We start from the raw sequence: 19,684 nt of genomic DNA, 5'->3' as shown, positions 1-19,684 counted from the left end.
CGGAGGAGCTAGGACCCTAGTGTCCTTGGAGGGCTCTGGTCCGGGGGCCAGGGTCATCTGCCTGGGTCACGCCCTCCCGCTCGTGCACCTGGCTGTGGGCCTCGGGCCTGTGTCCCAGGGCCCAGGGTCAGTGAACACAGCCACCTGACAACCCCCCCCGCCCCCGCCGCTGACCCTGCCCCTCCTGGCAGACTGCGAGAAGCGGTGTGGGGCCCTGGACGTGGTGTTCGTCATCGACAGCTCCGAGAGCATTGGCTACACCAACTTCACCCTGGAGAAGAACTTCGTCATCAATGTGGTCAACAGGCTGGGGGCCATTGCCAAGGACCCCAAGTCAGAGACGGGTCAGCCGTGCCTGCCGTGGGGCGAGGGGAGCTGGGAGGCCCCACGCACCAGCAGGGAGGGAGGCCGGGCGGGCGGGACGTCTTGAGGCCGCGTCACGGGAGGCGGTGGACAGACAGACATCCAGGGGATGGCGTCAGCTTGCCCAGAGCCGCTGAGGCCCCGCTCGAGGGGGGCGGGCCGTGCAGGGTGGGGCAGCGGGCGGCACTAACGCCCGGCCCGGCCACGGCAGGGACCCGCGTGGGCGTGGTGCAGTACAGCCATGAGGGCACCTTTGAGGCCATCCAGCTGGACGATGAGCGCATCGACTCGCTATCCAGCTTCAAGGAGGCCGTCAAGAACCTGGAGTGGATTGCCGGCGGCACCTGGACACCCTCAGCCCTCAAGTTCGCCTACAACCAGCTCATCAAGGAGAGCCGGCGCCAGAAGACCCGCGTGTTTGCGGTGGTCATCACGGACGGCCGCCACGACCCCCGGGACGACGACCTCAACCTGCGGGCGCTGTGCAACCACGATGTCACGGTGACAGCCATCGGCATCGGGGACATGTTCCACGAGGGGCACGAGAGCGAGAACCTCTACTCCATCGCATGCGACAAGCCGCAGCAGGTGCGAAACATGACCCTTTTCTCTGATCTGGTGGCCGAGAAGTTCATCGACGACATGGAGGACGTCCTGTGCCCAGGTGAGCGGCAGCCTGCCCAGCCCGGGTCCGTGCCAGGGGAAGGAGGACGTGCGGCGGGGCGGAAGTGGCCGGGACATCCAAGGGCCCGGCCGGTGGCCACTGACTGGGACGCCTGGCCTCTTTCCTTGCTCCTAGACCCTCAGATCGTGTGCCCGGACCTTCCCTGCCAAACAGGTAACTCGGGGTGCTGCCGAGCCCCCCACCCCAGACTCACAAGCGGCCCAGGGCTGGGGAGGAGGGGCCGCTGCGGGAGCCCTCCCTGGCAAGAAACCTTCAGATGGGCGACTCAGCCCCAGGACCCTGGCACGTCTGAGGAGGGGCTGGGGGTGAGGTTTGACGTCTTGAGCCCTTCAGCCCGCCCACCCAGCTCGCACACTCGGGGGGGTGGGGGGGCTCCCGTCCAGGCCTGCATGTGTCTGGTGGGCCCTGGTCTGGAACGCAGGCTCACAGCCTCAGCATCTTGTGGTCCCCCACCACCACCACTGCCCCCGGAGGAACAGACACCCCAGAACCGTCTCAGCCCCCACAGGCAGGAGCCCCAGACGCAGTAAACAAAGTGGCCGATTTCAACCGCCCAGGAGGTGCGAGCAGCCGAGGCCACACAGCCTCAGGCTGATGCGCTGTCCCCCTCCCCCCGACGGCCCTGAGCTCCTGCTTCAGGAAGCGGACACCGGCTTGGGTCGGGGGGCCCGGGCCCCTTGCCTGACACGGCTGCAGTGCTGGGGACATGCAGAAGCTGTCCCAGGGGGCTTGCGGGGCCAGGGAAGGGGCAGGACGCCAGCAGGAGCTGGTGTGGCGGGGGCCGCCGAAGCGGGCAGGCTGGGCTGTGCTGGCAGATCCCACAGAGGACACAGATAAGAAACGTGGGGCCCGTGTCCACCCCCTGCTCTGCCGGGCGAAGTCAGCATTTCCTGGGCTTGCGTGCGTACTCCTCACGGGGCGTCAGGTGGGCCCGCTGGGCAGGTCCGAAGGCACAGAGGCGGCCCGAGGGAAGGAACTGTGTTGAGCTGGGTCAGGCAGAGAGCTTCCCAGGAAAAGGTCATCACGGTGGTACGCTGACCACACCGTGGCTGCCTGTGAGCTCTGGGCTTCACTCTGGGGACCTCCCGGGCCTGGGGTCCCTCGAGTCCACTGGGGACGGCTCTACACAGTGCCCAGAGCTGCCCAAACCCCAGGTGCCGGCCTCAGAGCTGGGCCAGTGCGGTCTCTGCCAGAGGCCAGCCGGAGCGGCCAAGCACCCCACGGGCTGTACCTCTGCTTGTCCCGCAGGGCCCCAGTCATCCTGCAGTGGGCCCCCCAGTCAGGTTGGCCCCTCGAGGGCAGACTCCAGACCCCGAGCCCTGGTGTCCGGGCCCAGTAGGGACCTGGCATCCTCGCCCCGATCTTGGCAGGGAAGCTTCCAGTTTCTCACCACTGAGTTTGAAGTGAGCCGAGGTTCTTTTTACCGATGCGCCTTGTCAAGTTGAGATGGTCCCCTCTGCTCCTAGTTACTGAGGACTTCATCCTGAGTGAGTGTGGGGCTTTGTCACAGGCTGCTTCGGCAGTTTCCCTTCTTTGCCGTGTTGATGCGATGGATGACGTTGATTTTTAGATGGTGAGCCAACCTTGCCGGCCCAGGATTAACCCCCTTTGGTTGCCGTGTATAAATCGTTTTATGTGTTGTTAGGTTTGGTTTGCTAATATTCTGCTGAGGACGTCTGCGTCTGTGTTCATGAGGGCTATCCGGCCACAGCTCCCTTTCTTGTGATGTCTCCGTGTGGTTTTGTTGTTGGTGGGATGGTGACCTTGCTTCCCCTGAGCCTCCAAGACCCAACAGTGGGAGGGCGTGGCCCCCTAGGAGGCCCTTCTTCTCCTCTTCCCAGTTACCTTCTCTGCTGAACTCACAAGCTTATCCTTTAAAGTGATGAAAATTTCCAAGTGTTGTAGACGTTGTGACCAGAGAGGAAGAAAGCAGAGGTCTCTGGAGGATGAGATCTTACAAACCTGGCACGCCAGGGGGTGGGTGTGCTGTTCAGCATTTCGAGGCCGCAGACAGGGTGCTGGGTGGATGCTGCTGGCTGGGACATGACACTGACCTTCTGGGCCATATGGCCCCGTCCACCCAGAGGCCCACCTTCCTAGGCTTGGACCCGGCCAGGGGGCAGCTTGCTCGATTGGGTCAGAGCCATGAGGGTTTCGGGGAGCAACGGAGCTGGCCAGGGGCTGAGGCGGCAAAGACTGAGCTGGTTCTGGAGAGCTGCCGCAGGAGGGAGGGGCCCCAGCGTGACCCGAGCCCCACTTCCCTGGGACAGACGCTGGAGACTCTCCGGGGCCGGGTGTGCAGAGGAGAGGCTCAGAGGGCCCTGTGTGTGCCGGGGTGGGGGGCCCATGTGACCAGGTCACCTGGGTTGGCTACCTGGCACCTCCTGGAGGAGAAAGAAACTCCCGGACCCCCAGGACAGAGGCCGTGGTGCACTCGGAGCAAGGCGCCCGTGGGGTCAGGCCCTGACCTCCCAGGGGCCCGGGAGGGAGAGCGGAGCCCTGAGTGTATGCGGCCCGGCCGCTCCCGGGTCCTTGAGGGGACAGTTCTGGGCGGTGGGCGATGGGCATCTCGAAGTGCAGAGGATTTAGAATCGCAAGCTTTCTGGAAGCTGTTCTGAGGGGGGTCCAGGGGCACAGCCTTGGGCGGCTAGAAGCCGCCCCCGAGACTGGTCAAGTCTCAGTGCCACCATTTGTGCCAAGAGTCTTGTGGGGACCCCAAAGGTGCTTCTACTCCCCGTCTCCTCGGCAACGTGCTTTGCTGCTGGCTCCCCAAGCTGCTGTGAGCTCAGGCACCTGCGTGCTGACATGGGGGCGCTGTAGCCCCCCCCCCAGCCTCCTCATCCGACCCCCTTGCTGAGCCTAACACCCATTCCTCGCTTTGGTCCTAAGTCATCCCGGAGGAGAGAGGCCCTCGGCTCTCACAGTATGCTCAGCCCAGGAGGGCGGCTGGAGGCCCACTCACGCCAACTTAGTCCCTTAAAGCCTTCTCTGGATGCCCCTGCAGATGGACCGCGGCCTGGCGGCGAGCCCCCGGTCACCTTCCTCCGCACGGAAGAGGGCCCGGATGCCTCCTTCCCCAGGACCATCCCCCTGATCCAACAGTTGCTAAACGCCACGGAGTTCACGCAGGACCCGGCCGCCTACTCCAGGCTGGTGGCCGTGATGGTCTACACCGCCGAGCGAGCCAAATTCGCCACGGGAGGCGAGCGGCAGGACTGGATGGAACTGTTCATTGACACATTTAAGCTGGTGCACAGGGACATCGTGGGGGACCCTGAGACCGTGCTGGCGCTCTGCTGAAGCCACAGAGGCCGCCCGCATGCAGGGCTGGCCAGAGCTGCCCCCACCCAGCCCTCTTAGCTCCCTGGGGCGGCCTACCGCACAAGAAGGGGCTTAAAACAACAGAAATCTATCCTCTCTCAGTCTGGAGGCCGAAAACCCAAGATCCAGGTGTGGCAGAGCCACGCTTTCTCCGGGGGCTCAGGGAGGACCCTTCTTGTCTCCTCCAGCTCCTGTCTCTGCCTCTGTGGTCACGTAGCCCATACTTTTTGGAGACTGACCCCCCTGCCTCCCTCTTATAAGGACCTTGTGGTGGCACTTGGGGCCCACTGGAGAATCCAGAGTAGTCCCAAGCTCATAATTTAATTCCACATGCAATCTTTTTTGCCACATAAGGTCATATTCACAGTCTCCAGGATTAGGACATGGGCATCTTTGGGGGAGACATTACTTGGCCAGAAAAGAAGAGAGAAGAGCAAAGCCTCATAATCCCTAAACTCCTCGATTCCCCTGCAGCCTCTGTGCCTGCTGCCACCCCTTATGCATTTTTCTCGGCCTCCCTGGTTGGTGCATTGAGGAAAACTGCCCCCCAAGCCAGCCGCCCCCCACCTGTGTCTCTGCTGGTGGTGACTTGGGAGCACAGGGGCACCCAGACTGCTTGCTAGACCTTTTCAGCAAGTTCTGGCCACGTGGATTTAAAGCAGAAGCTGCTTTTCATCTGCACAGCCACCAAAATAAGCTACATCATTAATATAAGCTCCAAAAAAAAAAAAATCCTGCCTGCCAGAAATAGCAGTTCCATCTGCGGGTAGCCTGGCGCCCACACTGTGAGGCGACGCACCCAGGGAGCGACCTTCAGGTGCTGTGAGCACATCTTAAACATTCTATAAAAGCTGAAAAAGAGTGTGAACGCATTGCTGTGGTCACGTGATGTGCTGGGGTGACATGCCGTGGCTGGGGACTGGTCTGGAGTGGGCACCTGTGTAGCTGGGGGATGCTGCCTGCAGGACTGCCCCAAGGCTGGGACCTGGGCTGAGGCCCTGCCCATCAGTGCCAGGAGTCAGGACCTCCTCCTTGATGGGATCCCCACACTCCTGGCCCCAGGGGTCAGCATGCCTGGACCCACATCCCAGAGTGGGGCTCTCAGGGCTGAGAAACTGGATGCAAGCAGGAGGACCAGCTCTGTCCTCCCCCAGCCCCAGCTGTGGTTGAGGTGAAGTCTCCAGCAAGGCCACGGCAGAGGGGCCTGGCTGTGTGTCTGCGGAGGGTGGACCATGTCCCACGTATGCGAAGAGTGGGTTTTCCGCCTGTGCTGGGGTGCCCACATCCCCCAGAGGCTTGGCCTCAGCCTTGGCCGCAGCCTCACCCCCAATGCTATCTGGCAAGCCCAGGGCTGGTGCCCACCCAGATGGGAGCAGGGCTCTCCGCAGGTAATAGTGAGTCACTGGAGAGGCTGCAGGGGCCTGGCCACCCAGGGCTCACTGCCTACCAGAGAGATGTCCAGGCCCAGAGGACACAGGCTCCTCTCTCCGCTGCTCCCCAAGCTGGGAGAGACGTGGCCCAGCCAGCATTGGGCAGCTCTGGGACAACAGCAGGTCATAGCAGATGTGGGTCCTTGCATCCTGGGGTCTTCAGGGCTGGAGGTCTTTATGAGATCTTTTTTGTCAATTACAAACGCAAAGACAGCCTCCCTGATCCTCTCTCCCACCCCTACTGTGGACTGAGGCCCTTTTGGGGTCCCCTTCCTGCCCCAGAAGGGCCTGGAGGAGGCCACTGAGCAGAGATGGTGCTTGGAGGGTGGAAATAAACCCCTGAGTCCTCAGGTTTGGGGACATTTCCTGGTGGAGGCAAAACCAGCAAAGACAGTGACAGGTTCCAGAAGATGGGGCCCACCCTGGCCCACTGTGGTGGGGGCTCCCGGTCACGCGTGCCTTTGGATGCAACCCCACAACCCCGGTGGTCCTCAGGGCTCCAGTGGGAGGGGTGTGCACAGAGATGGGTGCAGGGCATGGCCAGGGCCAGGAAACAGACTGTGCCAGGGCCTGGAGTGGCCAGGAGGGGCAGCCAGGGCAGGGCCCGGCCAGCGGGGCGGGGGGCCTCACCCAGGTCGCCTGCCCACCACCCCGTTTTGCCCCCAGAGCTGTACGTGGCCCAGTGCACGCAGCGGCCTGTGGACATCGTCTTCCTGCTGGACGGCTCCGAGCGGCTGGGCGAGCAGAACTTCTACAAGGCGCGGCGCTTCGTGGAGGAGGTGTCCCGGCGGCTGACGCTGGCGCGCAGGGACGACGACCCGCTCAACGCGCGCGTGGCCCTGCTGCAGTTCGGGGGCCCTGGCGAGCAGCAGGTGGAATTCCCGCTCACCTCCAACCTGACGCGCATCCACCAGGCGCTGGAAGGCGCGCGCTACCTCAACTCCTTCTCGCACGTGGGCGCGGGCATCGTGTACGCCATCAACCACGTGGTGCGCGGCGCGCGACCGGGGGCGCGCCGCCACGCCGAGCTGGCCTTCGTGTTCCTCACCGACGGCGTCACGGGCAACGACAGCCTGGAGGAGGCCGTGCACTCCATGCGCAAGCAGAACGTGGTGCCCACCGTGGTGGCCGTGGGGGGCGACGTGGACACAGACGTGCTGTCCAAGATCAGCCTGGGCGACGCCACCGCCGTCTTCCGCGAGAAGGACTACGACAGCCTGGCCCAGCCCGGCTTCTTCGACAGGTTCATCCGCTGGATCTGCTAGCGCCCCCCGCTCCTGCCCCTCGCCCGCCAGACCCACACCCAGGCCCCCAGCCTCAAGCCCCTGGCCCCGGCTTCCAGCCCCCGTCTCGCACTCCCGGCCCGCCGCCCTGCCTGCGCCCTCAGCCTCGTGCCCCAGGCTCCCCAGCCCTGTGGGCACTGTCCTCTATCCGTGGTGCTACGAAGACTCACTCGAGGTCCCGCATGCTGCAGACTCCATCTCCAGGTGTGGGTGTGAAGTCAGGAAAAGAGGACCCCCGCCCATCCCCAGCTCCTCCAGAGCGCCCCACCAGGCTACACTCCTGTCAGTCTGTTCACACCCTGCCCTCCACACCCTCCCCGGATCCCAGAGGCTTTGCAGGGTGCACTCTGGTGGCCAGTGCTCCAGACCCTCGTGGACGGCCTGCAGTTCCCCTGGCCTTCCTCAGCCCAGCCTCACCCCTGGACTCCTCAGCCCCTCCAGTGCCCTCCAACGGCTCTCTGTGGGCCCCACCAGCTCTACTGGGCTTGCTCTGAGGTCTCTGCCTGGCCCTTGGAGGTCACCTGCCCCAGACTGAGCCGTGACAGCAGGCCCTGCACATTCCTGTATGCACACGCCCCAGTACAATAAAGGCTTTCAACTGCCTCCTGCTCTCAACCTCCTTATGTCTGTGCCCACCAGAGACCCCTGTGGTGGCCAAGGAGACATTCAGACCGTTCATGTGCCACCAGGACTGACCATGGTGCCCCCCCCCCCCCGACCCTGCTCTCCTGGGGCAGGTTCTGACTCCAGGCACTGGCCATCCACACCACCCCAAGTGTATAGACTGGACAGCCTTGACCATGGAATCTGCCCCTGTCTAGCTGGCCTTGAGCTGAGAAGGATGCTGTTGCATCAGGGAAGTCCCCCTCTATCCCCAGACTAAGCCAAAGTGCTTTAAAAATGTTTGTTGGGGGGAGGAGTCAAGATGGCGGGGGAGTAGGGGACCCTAATTTCACCTGGTCCCTGGAATCCAGCTAGCTAGTTTTCAAATCATTCTGAACACCTGCAGAATCAATGGGAGATCTGAGCAGAGAACTGCTTCAGTTCTACAACTAGGAAGGTGACCCCTTTCTGGAAGGTGCGGAAAGCTTTCAGGGAGCACACGGGGCCAAACAGTGTGATCCAGAGCTGCTTACACTGAGCCCGGCCCCCTGGCAGGGGGGGTGCACTTCTACCCGGGCAAGGACACCTGAGAGCCAGCGCAACAGGTCCCTCCCCCAGAAGACCTGCAGGAACCCGCAAACATCAAGTTCACGATCACACAGAACTGCAACTTCAGCTCTTGGGGAAAACGGTATGTAGCATTTGTGGTTTTATCATTCTTGAGTCTTTCAGTTTGTTTTTTTTTCAGTTATCTTCTTATTTTATCAATTCTTCTTTAAATTCTTTTTTAATTTTTATATATACATTATATATAATTTTTTTATTCTTGGTTTCCTTTCATTATATTTTATTTGTGTATATACAGTTTTTCTTTCTTTCCTATTTTGAGATCTAGTTTCTTTTAACGGACCAAAATACATCAGGATCTAGTTTACTGTTTCATTCTGTTTTACTTCTTGTTTGATTTTTTTCTTACTTTTGTTTCTGACTTGTTTTGTTTGTATTTTTCTGGTGGTGGTGTTGCAATTTTTGCCTTTTCTCTGTCTTTCATCTATTCTTTTCTGTACATAATCATGAGATGGAGAAACTCACCCCAAAAGAAAGAACAGAAGGCAGTACTCATGGCCAGGGATTTAATCAATATGGAAATAAGTAAGATGTCAGAACCAGAATTCAAAACAACGATTATAAAGATACTAACTGGGTTTGAAAAAAAAACACAGAAGAGAAATTACTGGAGAAATGAAAGAACTAAAATCTAATCAGGCCGAAATTAAAATGCTATTACTGAGTTGCAGTAAAAAATGGAGGTTCTAACTGCTGGGATAAGCAAGGCAAAAGAGAGGGTCAGTGACATAGAAGACAAAATGATGGAGAATAAGAAAGCTGAGAAAAAGAGAGATAAACAACTACTGGATCACGAGGGGAGAATTCAAGAGATCAGTAATACCTAAAGTGAAATAATATTTGAATAATAGGGGTCCCAGAAGAGAAGGAGAGAGAGGGTGGGAGGCAGAAGGCTTATTTGAACAAATTATACTTGAGAACTTCCCTAATCTGGGTAAGGAAACAGGCATTCAAGTTCAGGAGGCACAGAGAACCCCTCTGAAAATCAATAAAAATAGGTCAACACCTCCACATATAATAGTGAAACTTGTAAATCTCAGAGACAAAGAGAAAATCCTGAAAGCAGCTTGGGACAAGAGGTCTTTAACCTACAAGGGTAGAAACACTAGACTGGCAGCAGACTGGTCCACAGAGACCTGGCAGGCCAGAAAGGACTGGCAGGATATATTCAGAGCACTAAATGAGAAAAATATGCAGCCAAGAATACTATATCCAGCTAGGATGACATTCAGAATAGGAGAGATAAAGAGCTTCCAGGACAAACAGAAACTAAAAGAATTTGGGATCACTAAACCAGCCCTGCAAGAAATATTAAAGGGGATTCTTTGAGCAAAGAGAGAGCCCAAAAGGAACAAAGACAGAAAGAAACAGAGAAAATATACAGAAACAGTCACCTTACAGGCAATACAATGGCACCAAATTCATATCTTTCAATAGTTACCCTGAATGTAAATGAGATAAATGCTCTAATCAAAGGACACGGGGTATCTGATTGGAAAAAAAAACAAGACCCATTGATATGCTGTCTGCAAGAGACTCATTTTAGACCCAAAGACACCCCCAGATTGAAAGTGAAGGGGTGGAAAACTATTTATCATGCTAATGGACACCAAAAGAAAGCTGGGTGGCAATCCTTATATCAGACAAATTAGGTTTTAAACCAAAGAGTATAATAAGAGATGAGGAAGGACACTACATCATACTTAAAGGGTCTATCCAACAAGAAGATCTAACAGTTGTAAATATCTATGCCCCTAACATGGGAGCAGCCGATTATATAAGCCAATTAATAACAAAAATCAAAGAGACACATTGACAGCAATACAATAATAGTGGGGGGCTTTAACACCCCCCTCACTGCAATGGACAGATTACCTAAGCAGAAGATCAGCAAGGAAACAAGGGCTTTGAATGACACACTGGACCAGATGGACTCTGAGGTCAGCAAACCGCCATGCTTGCTTCTGCCAGATGGACCAACAGGAAAACAGGGGTCCAGTCACCATAGAGTAGGATTGTGGGAGTCAGGGGTGTTCTGTGATGGGAGAGGGTCACCCAGGACATGGTCACAAACCCTTGAGAAGTTGGTCGTGGTTTCTGAATGTTTCTTACATTTCACCGTGAAATGGTTAAGAAAATACGGGGAAAGGATGAGTGAATAAAACCCATTTTGAGTAGGAGTCTCTCTAATAAGATAAGTCTAATAAGGAGTCTCTCTAATAAGATAAGATAATAAGATAAGTCTCTCTACCGATAAGAAAGGTGCTCTTGCTAAGTAGACTCGAAATCCAGCATGTAACCTGTTCTCTTTACACACTGAAGGAAGAATTAAGAATATATATTCACATGTGTTTGTGTTTGCTTAAATAGGCACGAAGTGGGTATGAAACAGAATGCAGTGATTTTCCTAGGAGGGTGTGAAGGGGGCCCGGCGGGGACAGGGTGGTGAGGCTTCCCCAGGGAATCCGTGTCACTCCAGCTTGGGAGCACGTAACTCATTGCCTATTTTGGAAGATTAAGCTGGGAAAACCTCAGCCTGTGGCAGAGCCCACGTGCACTCAGTCAAGGCTCAGAGCCCCCTGGGGATCACAGCCACCTGCGCACAGCCTCTCTGGAGCCCCCAGTAGGACCAGACCACAGCAGCCTCATGCCCGCCACAGCCCTGTTGCCCCCCTCCTCCTGGAGCTCCCACCCAGGACCCCACGGCCCTCCCTCAGCCACCGCGGTCACGCTTGGCTCGGCAGGACCTGAATCTGGGGCTGTCTGTCGGGGGCTCTCCACCACACCCCCTCCCTGTCCCTCGCCACCAGGCTCTGTGGGGGGATGCAGTAGCAGGCAGAGGGGCTGTGGGCTGGGAGATGGGGGAGCTGTCCTCCTGGGACCCCCATCGCTGGGCCTCGGCCCCCTGAGCTTCCACTGTGAGAGAAGTCTGTGGCCGGGGCCCATCCCTCCTGGGACCCCTGGGTGTGATGCTTTGTCACCTCCCCGCCAGATCAGGGGAACTCATCCCCTCCCCAGGAACTCCCGGCACCCTGTTCCCCCTCATCCTCACCTGCCTGGCCACCCCCACAGCATCAGGTGCTGGCCACAGCTCCCCCACGCTTCAGGCAGTACCGGCCTCACCTCCTTCCTCAGACATGATGGGGGAGCCCTGCTATCTGTGGGGGGCTTCTGTCCCATGCACGACCCTAGGCCACTAAGCCCCAGGCACCCTGCCCTGAACCCTACCCATAACCCCCACAGCTCCCAGTGACCTGTGGCCCGGCTCAGGCTCCAGGGGCATCTCACATGCATCTGTGGAACCCTGGAACCAGTGTGTCACCCCCATGCTGTGCCCCCATTTCCTCTGACCACCTCTCCCCATGCTCACTCATCTCGAGTCCCCCATCCCTGCCCACTTAGCTTGGCCCTTCCCTTCTTCCAGCCCCAAACACACTACACAGGCACTGGTGGGTCATGACTTTACTAAGAGCTGCAAGTGATGGGGGGGTGACTCCACCACCCCAAGCGGACCCTTGACCCCCCCAGCCCCCTCTGGGCCCCACAGGGACTGTGTCTGGAGGCTGCCAGGAAGGGGGAGGGGCACCTAGGGCTGCGGAGTCTACGCGGTCTCCCCAGCTGCCGTCACTCCTGCCGGGCCTCCAGGTGCTCCAGCACCAGGGCTGCCTGGGTCTTGGCTTCCTGCAGGAGGCTAGAGATGTGCTGGTGGGTCTGACAGACACAGGCCCAGATGTCAGTCTGCCCCTGCAGCCCACCCCCACCAGCCCAGGCCCAGGCGTCACCCTGCACCCACAGCCCATCCCCACCAACCCTGGACCCCTGCCACCTCCCTGTGCCCTCTGGCCATGCTCCCTTGCCTGTCCTCTCTGGGGTGATCCCAAGGCCCCGACCTGGGGACCCCCAACTCCTTGCAGGCCTCTCAGCGAGGATGGGAGAGTCCCTCTGTCTGTCCTGAGATTTGAGGACAGCCAGGCCCAGGACCCCTACCCTCTTGGTCTTCCCATGGTAGTCACAACTGCAGAGGGCAGGGCTGTGGCCCCGAGCCCAGAGGGGGTTCATGCAGCCCATCCTTTAAGTCAACACACATGTGGTCACATGGTAGACAGTGACTTCCCTTAAGGAGCCAAGCTCAGTCCCCGAAAAGGCCTTCATTCTGAGCTGTTAGTTTTTAAAGATTATCACAAAATCAGAGACAGATGGGTGGTGTCCGGGGCTGGAGGCGGGGAAACGGGGGTCTTCTAATGGGTGGGGGGCTTCCTTTGGGGCAGTGAGAATGTTCTGGAACATGACAGAGGTGGTGGTCACACATTGCGAGTGTGCAAAATGCCCTGAGTGGTACACTTTAAAATGGTGACTAGTATATTCCTCAAATTTACCTCGATAGCAGTAACAACGAAATTACAACAAATGCTGAAGCTAAGATCATTTCGTGGGTTGGCAACTGCTCTTTGAGGCCCCGTGTTGTCAGTGCTAAGGGTCTACCTTGGGCGCCCCAGCCCTGGGTGGCCCCGCTGGGCAGGTGAGCATGGCGGGCAGGTTCGGGGTCAAGGGTATGGGGGCCCCCAATCCCAGCAGCTCCCCAGCCCCCCAGCCATTAGAAGGTGGAGGCATGGATGATGCCCAGCCCCCCACCTCCAGAACCCCCCGAGAGGACAACAGCCACCGCGGAGGCCAGAGAACCTCCCAGCAGATGGACACTTCCCAGTCCCCACTGAGGGACCATAGCCCTGAGGGCAACCTCCAGGTCCCGCTGCGGGGCCTGGCCCCTGTGGGCCTCCTGCTCACCTGGTCCTTAAATGCGTTGTCGGTGATGTCCTTGAGGTTGATGAGCACGTTGAAATACGCACCAAACATGCCCATCTCCAAGGCCTTGGCCGCCACCTGCAACAGGTGCCAGGAGCAGAGCTGGCCATTCGTGACCCGGGCGGAGGGCGGGCTCACCCTGCCCTCTCCACCACCTAGGGCCACAGCCGGGGCCTCTCACATCTCATCAGTAAGGATGGTGCACTGAGCGCCCAGGGGTCCCCAGGAGGCCCAGGGCCAGCCTGTCTGCAGAGGCCCCAGCAGTGGACGTGCAGAAGGGTGGGCTCCGGCCTGGCCCCTCCAGACAGAGGACAACCACAGCCTTCCATCTCTGAGCACAGAAAACGAAGCCCTGGGAGAGGTGAGGCTTCCCGGCATGCCAGCCTCAGGCCCGGCCTACAGCCGATGCTCCCGAGTCACCTCCCGGCTTCCCACATGCGGGCCACGGGGTGGGGAGAGCAGGTGGGAGCACGGGCTCAGGGACGAACCCAGAACGGCAGGAGCCGCTTGTGCCCAGACGGCACATGGCCGCCTCCCCAGGAAAGGAGGAGACGCTTGTCTGGAGCCTCAGGACGGACACTGGGAACAGGTGTCTTTCTTGTAAAGCCCTACAGCTGCGGCACCCAGGATGGGCCGAGAAATCTCAGCACCCACTCCATGTCCCCGACCCTGAGCCCTCCACGCACGGGCTGTGGACAGGGCGACAGGTGCGCCTCTGTGAGCTGGTTTAGGGGTTTTCCGAAGGACAAGGGGCCATGAGCAGGAGGGAAGAGAGAACAAGGGAGCGGGAGGAGATGGGGTCGCCAGGAGGGTCTGGGGGACGGGGGTTAGGGGTGGACTCGAGAAAAGGTTGAGTTTCTGCCTCTCTGCCGTGCAAGCTTAAATGAAATCCTTACTTCCCACTCTTAAAGCGGGATAAACCAATGGGCTCTGCTGGCTGAGACTGGCCAAGGCCCCCTGCGAAGCGCTCTTGTCCGGGCTGGCTCCATAAGTGTCCCCGGACCCTCCATGCTGCTCCCCCTGCAGCAGGAGGCCGAGCCCCCGCTCCCGTACCTGCAGGTCCGACCGGCAGGCCAGGTTCCCACACTGCACCAGCTCCTGCAGCCCAGGCCACAGCGAGGCCACCGTCTCTGCTAGCGCCAGGGGCACGGCTACCGCCCGCCTCAGCCCTTCCTGCAGGGCTGCCGCACGCCTGAATCCAAGCGGGTCGATGGTCAGAGCCCAGGGCACCCAGGGGCCACCTGGACTGCCCCCCAGCTCCACCCCAGCAGACAGAGGAGGGGGGGCAACGGGGACAAACACACGCCACAGGGTGGGTTGGATGGCTCCAAGGTCACGTGCTTGGGCGTCCACGGTCTGGGGTGGCGCCTCCCCCACGGCAGCTGCGGCACTCACCTGTCCCTCTCCTCAGGTGTGTCGGTAGGCAGCTTCGTGGCTTCCTGCCAGAAGAGATCACAGAACGTGGGGTGAGCAGTGGCCTACCCCGGGGCCACATGGAGAGTCTGGGCAGTGTCCACACCCAGGGGCCGGGCGTCCCCTCACGCGGCATGCGCTCCAGACACAGCCCTGGGCCTCGGGGTTAGGGGTGTGTGCCCCTCCCGCCTGAACCAGCGCAGGCCTTCCTCCGCAAGTGGTCACGCTGGTCGCCGCCCTGGACAGCCCCCCATCCGCGCCCCTGCGTCTGCCCAGGCCTGTCCCTCACACACCCAGGCCCCGCCTGCCGCCTGCAAGGGCCAAGGGCCTGGCCAGGTGGGGAATGTGTCCGTCCTGGATTTGGCTAAATCTCCGTCCAAAAGTCGACGCTTCTGTCAGCATGCCTGAGAGCAAGGGGGCCCCGGCCCCGTCTGGAGCCCGCCGGGTCAGCACCCCAACTCCTGCTGGTGGACAAAACCATCCCGAGTCCCCCAGGGGCTGCCTGGGCCGCGGGGGCGGCGCCCACCTCCCCCCAGTCTCCCGCATGTGACCCCACAGCAGTCCTCACACACGGGGGCATCAGTCCTGTCCCGTGAGGCAGCCCGACCGGGTGCTCGGGGTCTCCGCCGGGCGGCACGGGGCTGGTTTCAGTCAGGCCTGTCCTTCCCACGGTCACAGCTGTGTCCAGTGGAGGAGCCCGCCCACCTGCAGTTAGATTATCGCAAGCTTTGCTTTTCCCCAGTTGGAAATCACTTCCTCATTTGGCCCAAGATGAGGATGCTTCCTTTTCCAGATCTCCATCTTCTTGTTGCCCCAGGAAGGGTAAAGCACCACGTTCCCCTCGTGCATGTGACTTTTGACTGTGCATCTCTGAGTCACATTTCAGGCTCTGAACCAGACACCTTTGCCGGTCATCTTTCATTTCTCCCCTGCCTTCTGATTAGATATTTGTTTTTCTACTTCCTTCCAGTTGTTTTCTTTTCTTTTTTTTTAAATTTTTTTTTAATTTATTTATTCATGAGAGTCAGAGAGACAGAGAGGCAGAGGGAGAAGCAGGCTCTGCACTGAGCAGGGAGCCCGATGCAGGACTCGATCCCAGGACCCTGGGACCATGACCTGAGCCGAAGGCAGACGCTTAACCATCTGAGCCACCCAGGCACCAGTTGTTTTCTACTTATTCGCCTTATTTCTAATCGCTAGTGGTTAGCCTGAAATGTTCTGCGTTTATATTAAAACTGATGCTTCCCCCTAAAAGCCTCTCCATGTATGAAGGTCATCAGAGCACAGGAGTCTGGGAAGCACCACGGGAGAAGCTCAGTAACTCACTGGGGGAGGCCCTGTAAACCAAGACACGAGCCCCAGGGAAGAGCTGGGAGACTCTGGGTTCAAGGACGGAAAACTCAAAGCTGCTCCATCAGGAACCAGCACGACCACCGCCGGAAGCTGCCAGTCCGAGTCCCGAGTGTAGCCCGCAGTCTGGGAGCTCTGGGAGGGAGGGGAGCCTTGCTTTTCCGGAAGGCGCACAACACCGCTGTGCAGAGCCCGAGAAACGCTCCCTGCCGCGCACAGCGAGCAGCTCACCCAGGGCAGCACGGAGACGCAGACCACGTGTAACTGCCACGTCCATGGCGTGGGGTCCCAGGAAGGAGCCCTCAGATTCGGACCATGGAGCCCCATCCATGCAGTCCCCGAAGGGCCACTTGGCAGCAAGTCCTTCTATGAATCACTCCCACAGGCTGCCCACCGCATGCCTGGTGACAGACTCTAGAGGCGTTCACACAGAGGCATGCCAGGTGCAGATGAAGAAGCCTACGATCCCCCAGGGAGTTGGCCAAAGGTGCTGCGACCCAGACGTCTACACAGTACAGTCCCCAACTTACACAGGTTTGACGTCAGATATTTTGACTTTGTGGTGATGCGAAAGGGACATGCATTCAGGAGAACCAGTGCTTGGAATTTGGGGTGTGGGTCTTTGCCCAGGCTAGCGATGTGCGGTCCTGTCCTGGGGCTGGGCAGCCCCACGGTCGCACAGCCGTTCTGTCGGTCACTTTGGGTACAGTATTCGGTCAGTTACAGAGCTATTCAACACGCTCTCGTAAGACAGGCCGCGTGCGAGCTGATTCTGCCCAGCTGTCGGCCAACGGAAGTGTTCTCAGCAGCTGAGGCGGGCCAGGCTAAGCTGTGAGGTGCCGCAGGCTGGGTGTAGTAAATGCATTTCCGACGTACAGTATTTTCAGTTTACGATGGGTTTGTGAGTCATAACTCCACCGTAAGTCAGGGCAGATCTGTACTAGCAACTGGGGCGTGTGGTCTCTATGCACCAATGTAGAAAGATCTCTAATAGAACATCAAGGGACGAGTCCAGGAGGCAAACTAAGAACACATATGATGCCATTTGTGTAAGAAATGAGGAGAAAAAGGAAAATTGGATCTACACCAATATAAATAAACATCTCCTGATGCTTGCCCTAGAAATTGTGCCTGTTTGGGATGTGCAGGGGGGCAGCGGGGGCAGAGCAGAGGGACTTCTCATCCACTCTCCTCTTGTCCTGTGAATTCTGAACTGCTTGGAGGTTTTACCTACTTTAGCAAATAAATGAAATTTAAGTGTAAAAACACAAATGGAAAAAGACGACCAGTATCCATACCTCCCACCCAGAGGACGTGAACTTTAGCTCCAGATGGTGACTTATTTAGGCGAGACTCTGATTGTCCCCATCTGGATACAGTCTTCACTCGGGGGTGCACGGCGTGCCCTGGAGGCCACCGGTGGTCGTTGGAGCCCTGACTTCCCTTCAGCACAGTTCGGCCCTCGAGGTGGCTCTGCCCTGAAGCCTGTGGGGCTGCTGGGGGCTGTGAGCTCATGCGTCTCCCCGGTCCTTCCACCATGAACTGCTCTGGGACACAGACGCACAGCAGAGCTTGGTCTGGACTCACGTCTCGGATCTTCCTGCGAGTGCTCCATTCCCTGCCCTGGGTTCTGAGCTACACCCCTTCTCTGGCGCCCACCGCCTGACGCACAGACTCCCTCTTGGGTGGGCGAGCCGGTTCCGACTTGACCGGCCTGCAACGTCGTGTGAAGAGTTCCCAGCTCTCCCCATGGTCCTCTCTTTGTCTTCTGGCTGGAATGTCTTCTCCAGCCTCTGAGACCATCAGTCAATGGCTCTTCTTTTAGGATTTCTGTGGCCCGTCCGTCCTGGGATGTGAGCCCTTCTCTGGGGTACTGGCCTTCCTCCAGCGTCTGTAGGTCTGGGCACTGACCCAACTCCGAGACTCAGGGTAGCCGGGGCAGGGGCGCTGAGCCTGGGTGGACCCTCTCTCCCTCCCACCCCACCCACCCGCTGCTGTGGATGTGAGCGTGGGGCCACGCCTGGGCCAAACCCTCAGAACCCCTGAACTCAGCCTTACAGTCAGGGGAGGGGGCCATAGCGGTCAGACCACCATCCCCTCCCTCCAACCTCCCCTATTCTCCAGACACCTGAGCTTACAACAGCCCCTACCCTCCATGCCAGTTCTCTGTGACCCTGGGGGAGCCCTCTCTCGCCAGGATGCCCCCCACTGTCGGCTGACCCCATCTCACTCAGGGCTGTCCACAGGCTGGTGGTGGGCCCTCTGAGCACTTACCAGGTAGGCCTGGAAGGCCCGGGCATCCGCGTCCACCAGCTTGGTCAGCTCAGCCGAGGCCGCGTGAAAGGGCGGAATCAGGCGCCGCATGGTTGCATCCAGGTGCTCAAACTGCCGCCGCCCGTAGGTCATCAGGCCGGTCATGGAGGCCAGCGCAGCGCCCTGGGCGAAAGAGGTGCTGGGCATGCGACTCGGGACCCCAGGCCAGGCCCCTCACCCCTTGCCTCTCGCTTCACACTCACCATGGCTGCACTGGCAGCTGCCACAGAGCCACCCCCCGGGGCTGCAGAACGGGCGCCCACCTCACGGACGAAGGCACGCAGGGGCTTGTCCACCAGGCTCTGCCCAGGCCCGCCACTGGGGACCAGGTACCTGTGGGGAGGGGTTGGCTCAGCGAGGCTCGGGGCGGGTAGGCCTTAGGGCCAGGACAGGGGATGCCTCCTGGGTTGGGCAGGGCTAGGGACAGGGGATGGGGCTTTGGGGGACAAGGAATGGCGGGCAGGGTTCAGGGTCACCACCGCAGGCTGTGAGGGCAGGGCTGGTTCAGACCCTGATCCCTGACCCCAGGCCTCTCCCCACACACGGGGGAGGGGACACAGTCCCAGTGTGCAGAGTGGCCCTGACCACACAGAAGCCCCCATGATGATATGGTGGGACCTTGTCAGGGTCTCACTGTGTCCCCCCAACTGGCCCCCAGCCTCATGGCTGGCACAGACACCCTGGTATTTACTGATGAATAAGTGACCACACAGAAGGCTCTGGAAGGATCAAGGCAGGTCTCTGTGGGGGTAGGGGAGGTGCTCACTCGATGATCCGCTCCTTAGGGTTGAAGGGGGACAGAGAGTCCAGGCCCAGCCGGCTCACCACCTGGAAAGAGGGGCTGGTGATGATGAGCCACCTCGACCCCCCCCCCCACCCAAGGCAGGCCAGTGAATGGTGGGGTCCCACCTGAGCTCACGGTGGTGTCCCTGCTCTGATCCACCTTTGTGTGGGGAGCCAGGCATAGCTGGCCGCATGCCCACCCACCACGAGCTTGTGACTGCTGGCTTCTGGGAAAGCCCCCAGCCCAGGGCAGGCCCCCCACAGACTCCCTGACACATCCACCCACCCATCTTCCCCCACAGGGAAACTGAGACCCAGAGAGAGGAGGTGCCCTCGTTCTAAGCCACATGCGTCCCACAGACAACACCACACACTGAGCCCATCACGGAAAGGGACCCACAAAACTACCCCTTTGGACAAGATTCCTAATTCTTTGGGTGTCAGTTCTCACAACTTTTAAAGCCCAGGAGCTGCCTGGTTGACCTAAACGTAAGATTTGTTCTATGAGGCAAAATGGATTTTACTTAAATTCAAAATAAAGTTGGAAAAAATCTCCATTTAAGATTGGAATTCTTTCCACCAAAAAGCACTCAAAACACTTTACGGTGCTATGTGCCAGTGACGCAGTCCAGCGCGTTCTGAACCAAGCAGGCTGACACTTTCTACAAAACCGGAAAGTGACAGGTCGTTCTTGACAGAAACAAGCCAGC

At 59.0% G+C, this 19,684-nt stretch overlaps 2 protein-coding genes across 2 annotated transcripts in view; one reads left to right on the top strand and one right to left on the bottom strand.

Annotated features, from left to right (window-relative positions):
- COL6A2 (collagen type VI alpha 2 chain) overlaps positions 1-7,722 on the top strand; it is a 14,204-nt gene extending 6,482 nt beyond the window's left edge. The window contains exons 20-23 of the mRNA XM_044913235.1: positions 192-344; positions 575-1,027; positions 1,163-1,201; positions 6,466-7,722. Coding sequence (XP_044769170.1) covers positions 192-344; positions 575-1,027; positions 1,163-1,201; positions 6,466-7,064 — 1,244 coding nt within the window. The 3' untranslated portion in view covers positions 7,065-7,722. The remainder of the gene's footprint in view (positions 1-191; positions 345-574; positions 1,028-1,162; positions 1,202-6,465) is intronic.
- Positions 7,723-11,759: 4,037 nt separating this feature from the next.
- FTCD (formimidoyltransferase cyclodeaminase) lies at positions 11,760-19,028 on the bottom strand. The gene is made up of 7 exons (XM_044913230.1): positions 18,958-19,028; positions 18,395-18,524; positions 18,153-18,314; positions 14,511-14,554; positions 14,169-14,307; positions 13,098-13,193; positions 11,760-12,023 (listed from the first exon to the last, which is right to left on the bottom strand). The coding sequence occupies exons 2-7, from the start codon at positions 18,395-18,397 to the stop codon at positions 11,937-11,939; spliced, it is 531 nt and encodes a 176-aa protein (XP_044769165.1). The 5' UTR covers positions 18,398-18,524; positions 18,958-19,028; the 3' UTR covers positions 11,760-11,936.
- Between the last annotated feature and the right edge of the window lie 656 nt (positions 19,029-19,684).

The sequence above is a fragment of the Neomonachus schauinslandi genome, chromosome 1 (assembly GCF_002201575.2).
Source record: "Neomonachus schauinslandi chromosome 1, ASM220157v2, whole genome shotgun sequence".
Classification (NCBI taxonomy): domain Eukaryota; kingdom Metazoa; phylum Chordata; class Mammalia; order Carnivora; family Phocidae; genus Neomonachus; species Neomonachus schauinslandi.
Note: the sequence above shows the minus strand (reverse complement) of the source record. Positions and strands in the feature narration are given on the sequence as shown.

What these genes read in the sequence shown, in the direction of transcription:
- FTCD (XM_044913230.1), bottom strand. An exon ending in ACACCTGAGGAGAGGGACAG is followed by an intron (nt 14,308 to 14,510) that starts GTGAGTGCCGCA and finishes GCTTGGATTCAG; the next exon opens with GCGTGCGGCAGCCCTGCAGG. An exon ending in ACAACGCATTTAAGGACCAG is followed by an intron (nt 12,024 to 13,097) that starts GTGAGCAGGAGG and finishes TGTGTCTGTCAG; the next exon opens with ACCCACCAGCACATCTCTAG.